The sequence below is a fragment of the Buceros rhinoceros genome, unplaced genomic scaffold (genome assembly GCF_000710305.1).
Source record: "Buceros rhinoceros silvestris isolate BGI_N320 unplaced genomic scaffold, ASM71030v1 scaffold16917, whole genome shotgun sequence".
Classification (NCBI taxonomy): Eukaryota; Metazoa; Chordata; class Aves; order Bucerotiformes; family Bucerotidae; genus Buceros; species Buceros rhinoceros.
In genome coordinates this window covers 28,788-39,457 of record NW_010422940.1, presented here as the reverse complement: position 1 = coordinate 39,457, position 10,670 = coordinate 28,788, and the positions used below count along the sequence as shown (strand labels likewise).

The following is a 10,670-nucleotide window of genomic DNA, read 5'->3' as shown; positions in this document are numbered from 1 at the left end:
TTTCCCCTCAGCAAAGTAGGAATCGCTGGAAAAAACCAGCCAGGTGGGAACTATTTGGGAAATGCAGAAAACCCCAAGCTCGGTGTAACAGGAGGGTTTTTCAGGCAGGGCTGTTCTGCCGACAGCAGCGTCATCGCTGTATAAAAGGCTGTTGTAAAGAGCTCGCTGCAGGTGTGGACGTAAAGAGTGAGAAGTGTGAAGGCTTTGAGCAAGAGCATGAGCATTTGCAGCTAGGACGGGCTGAGTGGCTTGTGTTGGGCAATGCGATCTCGGGAGCGACTGGAAATTCCAGTGGATAAAGTGAACAGCAGTTCCAATGGATGTGGAAATGGAAATAAAATAGCACCCTATAACATTGCAGCTGCTTTCCCCAGCGTGATCCCTGCCTCGCTGTAACTCACCGCCTTTGTAAAGCTGAGTGCTGCTCTTATCTTAAAAAGACACTTTTTTTTTTCTGAACATAGCAGTTGCTTTGGGCTCCTGACAACTGCCGAGGTCTCGGAGACATCCTGTGTCAATTAGCAGCTTCTTGGTAATATGGCCTTAAAAAAAAACACGGGAAGAAGTGAAAATAAATACGTCTGATTTTTAATTGCCTCAGTTCAGCAGAGCCTTGGGTGTCGGAATATTTTAGCACCTGCCCAGCTCAACAGTTGCTTATTGTTCCTGGGTTTTAGAGCTGAGCCCGAAACGTTGTCGTGCAGCTGCAGGCAGGCAGGGTTTGCGTGAGGGGTTGGGACAAGCCAGCAGGAAACTTGAGAGGTGCCAGGAGATATTTCTGGGCTTGCTGAGAGAAGCCGAGGATCATTCAGTGTGAAAGTGTTCTCAGGTGAAGGGAGCTGAGCTTCAACGCCAGATCCAAGAGCTGTTCTGCTTCCTCTGTGAAGTTTGCTGTGGGAGCTGCGCGCTCGCTCTCTCGTCGGCTGGAGTGGTGAAGGCAGTGCCAGCGCCTCCCCGCTCTCCCGTCCCCTTTTCGCTGGGGAGGAGGAAGAGGACGAGCCAGATTCTGTTTCTGTGTGTCAGCAGCAAAGCTGCTGCCCAAATCCCAGCGCCGGCTGTGCCAAACCCACAGCAGCGGAGTTTGGTTTGCGCACACTCTGTGCCTGCTCTTGATGTTTAAATACATGAAAAAAAAAGAAAAAAGGAAAACTCCAGCTTTCTTGTGCTTCCCTGGAGCAGGGCTGACTTTGCCACACTGCTGCTTGAGGTGGTGCCCCTGGGAAGGTGGCTTTCACTGGGGTTCCTCCTCTCTCTGGATGTGGTCCAGAACCGTTGCAGCCGCTGGGAAAGGCTCCCACTGGCCTCAGAGGGCTCTGGGTCCTTCCCTTTTTGTTGTGCTCTCTGAGATATTTAATTAGCTGGATAAAAGTTAACATCGGCAGTTGCAGTTTGTGAGTGGGGCCAAACAATGCACAAGACCCCCGGTCTTTTGTGCCTGCTCTGAGAAAACGCATCTTCTCCCTCCCTCCGTTTCAAGTAGCTTCAGTGTGTGGAAACTGGGAGGATACTTCACCACACAGCGCAGGAGAACTTGAACAATCTTGTTTTAGGGGAGAAGATAAAAAAAACCCATGTTTTTTTTTTTCCCAAGCTTTGAATCTCCTGTGTTTCATTCTAGTTCTGGATTTTGGTTTTTTTTTTAAGAGACACTTCTGCCTGAAGTGTTAAAAACACACCCTTGGAGCTGCTGCAGCAAAGCTGATCCTTGGGCATAGTAAAAGGTTTAATGTGTTTTTGTAGGATCCCTTTACAATTCCCACAAGAGGATCCTGCTAGGGAAAACAGAGCTACAAAAAAAGTTATACATTTGTTTAAGAAAAGCAAAACTAAACCCAATTTCCAGGTATTACCAACTGCATCGTATTTAACTGGTGAAAGGTATTTGAGCCCGATGTGACCCGGTGCAGTTGCTGTCACTGGATAATGTGCCTTTACAGCTTGCTAGGTACGTGTCAGACATGCAGCTACATGCGGCCGGTTTCTTTCCTCCCCCATCCTGGAAAATTAAATCCCTGCTGTCTAGCCATGGAGGAGTGAGCACTTTCTCTCCAGCACATACTCTTTGGTCTTCCTATAGAAGATGCTAAATATAACCAGCAGTGCAGGTACCTTTGACTGTTTGAGCCAAATGTGGTGGAAGGGAGCTCTGCCTGGCTTTAGGGGCTGCAGGGGGATTTATGGGCCAGATTTGAGGATTTTCTGAGCTTTTCCTTTTTCTGACCAGCCCGACCCACGTGGCATGACAGGGAAGGCTCAAGCCTGCAGCCTCATTCCCTCTGCTGTGGTGCAGGGGTGGCCACCCATCCCATGTGCAGGGACGGGGGATGGCAGCGGGGCTTTCCAGGTGACACAGCTGAGGAAGAGGGACAGTCGGGTGACCGGTGGGGCTTGGAGCATGGCGGTGATGCTGCATCCCCAGTCCTGCTTCTGTGGGTGATGCCTGCAAGCAGCGAGCACTTCAGGAGATTCACCATGCCCAGCAACCAAGCTGTGGAGCTGTGCATCCTGGGTCTGCAAACGTGAGATGTTTGAGTCCCTTCATGCATCCTTCTGAGGAACGGGCAGAAGATGAGCGCTCTGTCTTGCTTGAGTGACTTGCAAGGGTGGTTTGTTTTCTAAAGGCTTCTTTCTCTTTGTCCCTAGGTCTCAGGAGCTGCACCTGAGAACTGAGGCTCATTCCTATCTCTCGGACCTGACCAAGCCGTCAGACTTGGAGTTCATTGAAACCAAGAGGCCGCGCCTGGATCTGCTGCAGGACCCCCTGATGCGGCATTCACCTCTCCTGAACCAGAGCCAGCAGGGAGGGACAGAGGATCTCTCAAAGGTAGGGGGACAGCAGCTTGGGCTGCTTGCTGAGTGTGGGAATCTGTGTTTTGGGATGCCCTTGGCTTGTGTAGAGCTACCTTTGAGGCTCTGGGCCAATACTGAAATGAGTGTAGGTGGTGGTTCCCAATGCATGAAGCAATTCTTGGTGGAGTTGGATGATACTCACCGAGACTGGGTAGCTGCTTTGAGGAAAAAGAAGCATATCAGCTTTCCCCGCAGCTGTTAGTCGCAGCTTTGCATTTACTGGGCTATTAGATGCACCAGAACAGTTTGGAGGCTCCTGTAGGCTGAATTAGGGATGGTCACGTCTGGCTTTTCTGGATACTGTGCCCTGATTTGATTTTTTTTACTTGATCTTTCTCCATTATTGCATCTCTTTATTTAATATCGGTGTTCGAAGGGTTTGAATCGGTTGCTGGTGGTTATTTGATAAAATCTTCCCCAGGAAAGGCTCCCTGGTCATAGTCTCCTTTAACAAAGCAAATTGATTCCTTGTAATTGTCCCCTCTGCACATGTAATAAATGTTGCAGAGGGAAATCTCTTGCTTGTGTGCCTGTTTGGATTTACTTTTGTGCTCTGTTGGGTTAAATTGCATTTGATTTTTACCTCGAGGTTGGATGTATTTCCAGTTGGCAGGAGCGTCTCGCTGGGTAACCATACTGGGGACAGCTGGGGACGTGCTCCAGCACGAGCTCCCGCGTTGTGAGCACTGAGGGTTAGTGAAGCTGGAGACCAGGCTTCAGAGATGTTCGAGCCCTCAGTGAAATGGAAAGCTTTGAATCCTTACCCAGGGTGATAGGGACGATGTTGCTGGGACGTTCAGACATCTCTTAGCTGTACAGACCTGGTGGGCTGTGAGTGAGATCCGTCTGACCTGCCTGGAGCGAGAAGGACGTTTAACTTTGGGGTGGTTTGGATGCTGAGGGAGGCCTCGCTGGATCTCGTGGAGGAAAGGGCTGCAGGGGCCGCTCATTAGGAGCCGTGAGCTGCTGCTGGAAGGGATGGAGCAGCTCCGTAAGAGCCATGTTTGAACTCGGAGACCACAGGAAATGCACCAGAAGCAGCATTCTGTCCTTGAGCTCTAGATAGTGTGTTGTCTTGGAAAAAGTGTCTCTGAGGTGCTGTGGCTCTTTGGTGTCCCACCTTTGCTGCTCCCTCTGAGATGCATCTCCACAAGGCAGTACAGTCACCAGCCAGGAGACTGCTCTCTGTGGCACCGGGATGTGTGTGGTGGCTCTGAACCATAGAGTATACTGGGTGGCTGATGGGCAACATAAACTGTTGGCCACAGAACAAAAAAATATCTCCTTCCAAAGATGCGAGGAAACCAGGACAGCTTTTCTGCCTGCACGTTGTTCCCATCAGCAGTTGTCTGCCTCACACCGGAAAACCACGTCTTGTCTCAGCTATTTGTTCCTAATAGGCAAAGCCACTCTTGAGGCATTAGCTGGTGAGTTCAGGGGCTGCATTTGCTTCTTGGGCTGTGACACATTTCCAAGAATTACATGCATTTTATGGGGCTTAAAACTTTCATTAATGACAGAGAGAGAGAGAGAGGGAAAGCTGTGAGGTACAATTCAGCAAGACAAGATTATGCTTTTAGTGGAGCCATTTGTAATTTCAGGGTCAGGAAGGAAGAAGAAAATGTGATGTCCCTGACCAGTGAGAGGCTGAGTGCAGCTGGGACTAGTTGCTCAAAACTAGCAGGGGCTGTTTCCTGAATGGGTTTTTTGGAGGTCACTGCAAGACTGGGATGGTTTCAGTGCTGTTCAGGCGGTTGGGAGTGGAAAGCGAGGCTGGGCTGTAGGACCACGGATCTGAAGGTCTCTCTGCCTTTGCAGTGTGGGGAATTGGATTGATAGCAGTCCTGTGGCTTTGTTCCCGAGCAGTCATCCGCACACTGGTCCATAAACTGCGTGTGGACATCAAGGTCGTGGTAAAGCTCCTGCAGCTGATCCGTTCATCGCCCTGAGCCTCAGCGTGAGAGGAGAGCTGTTCTGGGTGTGCTGGTCCAGAGAAAATGCAGAGAGCTGAGACTGCTCTTTGGCCACAGGCTTAGGACACTCTGTATCTGGGCACGTTTACACATGTAAAAGCACTTCTTGCGTCCAGGCTAAGCCAGCAACAGCTGAATTTGGCACCACTTTGGTGGGTAAGTCACCATCTACAACAGCTGATAAAGACCTTTCCCAGAGGCTCTGTGAGCACCGTGTTTTTTCTGCTTGCTCAGCATGTCCTCTGTCCTCAGGGGTTATTCTGCAAGTTTCCTCCCTTCCCGCAAGCTCTAGGCAGGTGCAGAGCCAGAGACCTGTGTGCATCTGCAAGCCGCATGTTGAGTGGAGCAGTGGCCCATGCGTGGTGGCAGGACACGTGTCCCAGTGACTGGAGCCGGGGAGAGAAATTTGCTTTTCCATCTGTGCTGCTGACTCAGTGCCTGACAAAGTTGTTCAATACTTTATCTAGGGCAGCTTTGGAAACTGGGTGAGCTCTTTGGGTGCGATGCACCACCTGAGCCCAGTATTACTAAACACGCTGGTGGTTGTTTAGACAGAGTATCCCAGGAGTTGTCCGCTTACCCCTTACCCCATTCCGTGTTGTTGCAGTCAGTGTGCTGGGAGTGCTCAATTTACTTATCAATAACAACGCCAGAACTGCTCTTCGTGGTGATTTTGGAGATTGAGCTGGTTTTTGCACGGTGAGGAGCTCCACAAAACCCTCAGTGAAGAGGGCAGGGGTCTGGTTACATGCTCTGGGTGCCAGCCAGCCTGTCCCAAGCAACGTCACTGTAACGCGTCAGCAGCAGTGGGAGCTGTGCTCGGGCGGTGGGTACCTGTTGGTCTCTGCTGATTCAGAGCAGTGATGGAGCCGAGATGCAGAATCAGATCTATGGTGGGGTGTGAGTTTAGCATGTCCCCAGTAACTACTGGTTAAGTGGGATTTGCCAACCTTCAGCACAGGGGAGGGAAGGTAACACCATTCCTGAGCCTTTCAGAGGCCTTTGTTTTGGGCCATGGTCTGTGCTCTGAACGCAGATGAGATAATTGATGTGACAAATGCCGGTAACAGGTTCCAGAGCTTTTTACTGAAGAGAAGTGGATCTCTTAGGTCTGTGATGCTCATCTACCTCTCCCAGCTGTGGGGTGAACTGGGCCACTTCACCCTGTTTGGGATCACTGCTGCCTCTCTCCAAGCGAGGACTGTTTCGTAAGGAGGAGGTAGCATCTTCTATTAGATCGGTACATTATAGCTGGAGGAAACAGGCGTGCGCTGGGGCAGTGTGCCTTCTGAAAGCAGCAGCTTTATAGCTAAATCTCAGGTGCTCCAATAAAAGGTATTACCTTTCCTTACGAACCTTGCACTGCTCGTACCCTCAGACATTGGTGTTTCTTTTCAAGCTGGAGAGCAGAAGCTTGTTTTCCTGCCTGCTTTCCCCCACTTCAGCATCTTTTTCCCTGCAAGGGGGATCACCGTCACAGTGCTGCAGTGCTGTGGTCCTGGCCTCCCGCTGCTGGACATGGACAGGAGGGCTCTGCTCAGCTCGGTCTGCTGGGGGAGAAATGAAATGTCTCGGTGCCCTCTGCACCGGTGTGGGTCTGACGCTGCCACCAATACGGTGCTTCCTTGAGCTGGTGGGGGATATCCAGGGCTGTTTTTTCAATCACTGCATGCCTGGATGTGAGATTTGCTGGAAGAGCTGCCACGATGCAGATTTTCTGGGCGTGCTCTTGGCAGAGACGCAGGCGCTGGTTCCCAGGACCCTTGGTGGCTTCTCCTTTCTTTCCGATAGATAAAGTCACAGACCTCCATCATGTAAGAGCAGACAGGAGTAAACCAGATGCTCCAGTGCGGGCCAGTAATGTGTCTGCAACGATCCCCTGCCTCTGCACACGCGTGTGCAGCTGGGGCTGTGTGCAATCCTGCCCCACGGGGATGCTGGGCGTGGGGTGTCTGGTCCAGCGGTGCCTGCTCTCCCCTCTGCTGAGCTCGAGCTTCTTCCTGCCTCTCCCCTTCCATCTCTTCTGGTTCCCGTTATGCTTCTACTTGTCCTTCTTCCCATTACTGAGACTGCTTTTCCACCACGTACGTGGTTTGCTGCTTCTTCCTATAGGATGTGAGTCAGTCGTGATCTGCATTTAGCCCCGCAAGGGCGGGCTGGCTGCACTCACACGTAGCCTGTTGCTCCAGCCAGAATTAGCCTGTGGGAGCCATGTAGTCCCACGGGTATGGGGCTGGGTGGAGGTGTAGGAAACCTGAACCTTGCTGCCATCTGCCCTGGCAGCCTGCTGGTCACCGGGTAAGTCTCTTCCCCTTTCTGTATCTCAGATTTCCCCATCTGTACAAGGGACAATGCCACTTCCCTCTTTTGTACAATAATTAACAACTCTTGATGGAAAAAGGCTATTAAGAAGCCGTGTGTTGTTAGGGCTTGGACTCTGCTTTACATTGTTGAAGGGTTTTAATTTCTTCCCTTTCTGCGTGAGTGTTTTTGTTGTACGGACTGAAAAATGGAGTAAGAAAAGGGAAGCAGGGATTCTTGGAAAAGACAGCACCGAGGCCAGGAAATACAAATGACAAAGCAGAAATTAGGGTAAAGGATATTTTGCTTTGATGCACGATAATGTAGCTTTGCAAGCAATTAATTGAAAAAGGAGGAATTAGCACATTTGAAATGCCTTTTTCATGATGCATTGGAGCCAGCAGTGTACATGCCAAATTTCACACTGGCTGCCCGTTCCAGAGCCCAATTGACAATAAACTCCTGGAAAACAGGCTGTGGGATGGAAAGGCTTTTGGCTGGCTCGCTAACTCCTGCTCCGGCCGCGGGCTGGCAGAGCACTGAGGACACCCGAAAGGCCTTTGAGGAGCCCTGCGACCTCCCCGCCGGTGCCTTGGCAGCGCTGTTCCTTGGTAGCTGCTTCATCCCTTCCTGAATGTGCCGGGACAGAGGACCTGGGGACTCCCACAGCAGGGTTTGCCCCGCCACGGGGAGGGATGCTCAGAAGGGCAACTCCTGGCGCGGATATCTGGGCTGGCCAGCTGGTAAATCACCAGTGGCATTTCTGCTCTGTGGCTTTGTGATGGGAACATTGATCTGTTGCTGGGATTAACCTCTCAGAGTTTCCAGTGGGTTGGTCTCACAGTTATTAATGAAACTGGCTGGAACCCGTGTTGACCTTGGCAGAGGCCCCACTTGGCTTGGAGGTAACTGGCAAAAGCATAATCTCTAATTGAGTAATCCAGTGCTGGGGGAAGGGAGCGGAGGGGGTGGAAACGCAGCAGAGCTTTGAACGGGGAGAGCCGCGGCGCTCCACCGTGATACGTAAGAGTGGGGCGCTCACAAAGGCACTGGGCACGGCGGCCACCATGGGAATTAGCCAGCAAAAGCCAGGCGGCATCTTGGATCCCACACTCCGGGCTCCCTCCTGTAGAAACCAGCCCTGGATTCCAGTGCCTCCCCGTGATTTATGGTCATGGAACAATAGCGTGGAGGGGTTGGAGAACGAAATGAAGCTGTGAGCGTGTGTCCTCCTGTGGCCTCTGAGTCTGCAGCATGGATTGCGCTGGGCGCTCCCTTCCCCACCAGAGGTTGTTTTTCACTTGGGAAACAGAGCTCTGGGCTCGTTACTGGGGATTTTTCATGAGCGCCTGCAAGAAGGGACCCAGCGACAGAGCAAGGCTGTCCTCCTTGGCCCTGCGCCTCTGCCGCAGGATAGGCAGCTGGTTCCTTGGCCAGCTGTGGCTGTGCCCACATCTGGTGGGGAGGGGTTGGCTACCAGTGAGTACCGTGGGGTGCCCAGGCTGAGGGTAGCGCCGATAGCGCAGGGACACAGCGATGCTGCCAGCGCCCTGCTGCTTGTTTCGGGTTATCCAAAACCTGAGCAAGATGCAGAGTTCAGTGCCAGCACATGGCTTTATCAGCCCTGTGAAAGGTGAAATGCCTCAAACATCTCGCCACGAGAGGAGTAATTCCCTCCCGAAGGACTGCAGGGTGAATGGTGCGAAGCCTGCGCACGCTGTGTGGCTTCTCAACCGTGGCTTGGAGCAGCTGACTTCTCTGGAAGTGGCTCGAACCTTTGGTCTGAGCAACGAAACTGAACAGTTTTACTGGGTACCAACGGTATCTGTGGTTTTCCTGCTTTTGTCCTCTATCCCCTGTAGAGCCCAGCGTTTGTGATGAACTCTCCTTGCAGCCGGCCTGGCTGGGAGGCAGGCCAGGCTCTCCCCGTGCTCCCCAGGCTGGTGGTGCATTTGGGTGCCCCCTTGGGAGCGAGTGGTGTGGGGTTGTTGAGTTCAGTAGCTGTAGGAGGATCCTCCTGCGACGTGTTGGACATGCACCCATCTGCCGTGCAGTTGCTCACACTGTCGACTTGTGCCTGATAAAAACCGGATTGCAAAAACGATTCGGTGAAGTAGGGGAGGGAGGGGGAGCTTTGCGTTAGGGCAGTAATGATTCAAAGCTATTTCTGGGAAGATGAGGACGCTGTTGGCATTCTCTGTCATTCCAAACATATTTAAAAGCTGAAATATTTGTATTGTTCATGTTGTCACAGTGCAAACACTTCTGGCTGGATTTCCCCTTTCCCCTGCTTTCCTCCCTGCTCTGAAGATCGTTTCCAAACCGCAGGAGGATGAGTGTGAGTGCGTTGAGCCCGACTCGCCTACCCGTGAACGCACCCCGCCGGGAGTGCAGGTCTACCTTGGTGCAAGCACTCTGGCTCTCATGGCGTGCCCAGGAGTCCGTGCTGGGGAGACTGCAAGGGATGGCAGCAGCCCGCGCCGTACACTGGCTCAGGACGGGAAGCCAAGGGAGCAAACAGCCAGAGGCGTGTTGTTCCTGGGATGGGATGTTCCGTCCTGTGCATGGCTCTCACTGGTTTAATTTGGGAACCAGATGGTGTTAGGTGTTGTGTAGCCCTTGTGAGGTGTTCAGCTGCTCCAGCCAGCCCTGGGGCAGGTGGTAAAGGGAAGGAGCACCATGATTGACAAAGCAACTGATTTTATTCCTTTTTTCAGCTGAAGTTCCTGTGGCTAAGGAAGTGAACTATGGTCTGAGAGACTCAAGACATGGCAGGGAAGGCCCCTGTGGGCTGCGGAAATGCTCCAGAGGCAGGATGTAGAAACTGGGCTTGACCTTCCCCAAGCTGCTTGCCGCCTGGCTCTCCCCTGCCTCGACTGCTCCAGCCTGTGGCAGTCCCTGAGCCGCAGAGAGCGGGGCCCAGCCAGCTCAGCGTGGCTGGAAAAATGATGGGAAACCGATGGTGCCTCGAGCAGGTTGTTGTTTTGCACTTCTTCGGCTCATTTGTCGTGATCGACATCCAAAGCAACCTTTTAAATTGCCTTTCAAGCCGCAGCGGTGGGGAAAGGGCGGCCTGATAAGGCTGACTGCTTCTCAGGAGCCTGCTTCATCATTTACATAATTGGACTTTTCTGTTCCATTCCGTCAATATTACAAGGCTCGCGCAGTGCGACATCTCACCTGCTTTGCTTGAGGGAAGGAAAGTCTCTTGACTTTGTGTGCCTCACCCTTGTAATTAGCAGAAATATTGCCGGCTTTTTCTGCGAGCTGGGTGTGCTGCATGGATTCATGGAGATTTTCCTTCTCTATCTTTGAAGTGTTTATACATGTTACGTTTATCTGCTTTTCCTTTTAATAGCAAGAATTCTTATGTGCCCCATTATGTCCTGAAAATACGAGACTAGTTTGCTTCTTTGTCAGTGCTCAGGTGGGACTTGGGATTTGGGGTTGATGCGGCAGGAGCTGGCACTGATATCCTGTGCATGGCTCCAGTGCCCAGGGAAGGCTGTGTGCTGGCCGGGGGGGGCTGTGTGCCGGCCGGGGGGG

The 10,670-nt window shown here is 52.1% G+C and overlaps 1 protein-coding gene across 1 annotated transcript in view; it reads left to right on the top strand.

Moving 5' to 3' along the window:
• LOC104497043 (nuclear receptor corepressor 2-like) overlaps positions 1–10,670 on the top strand; it is a gene marked incomplete at its 3' end in the record, with an annotated part of 48,359 nt that overhangs the window by 20,732 nt on the left and 16,957 nt on the right. Inside the window, exon 3 of the mRNA XM_010140255.1 lies at positions 2,644–2,824. Coding sequence (XP_010138557.1) covers positions 2,644–2,824 — 181 coding nt within the window. The remainder of the gene's footprint in view (positions 1–2,643; positions 2,825–10,670) is intronic.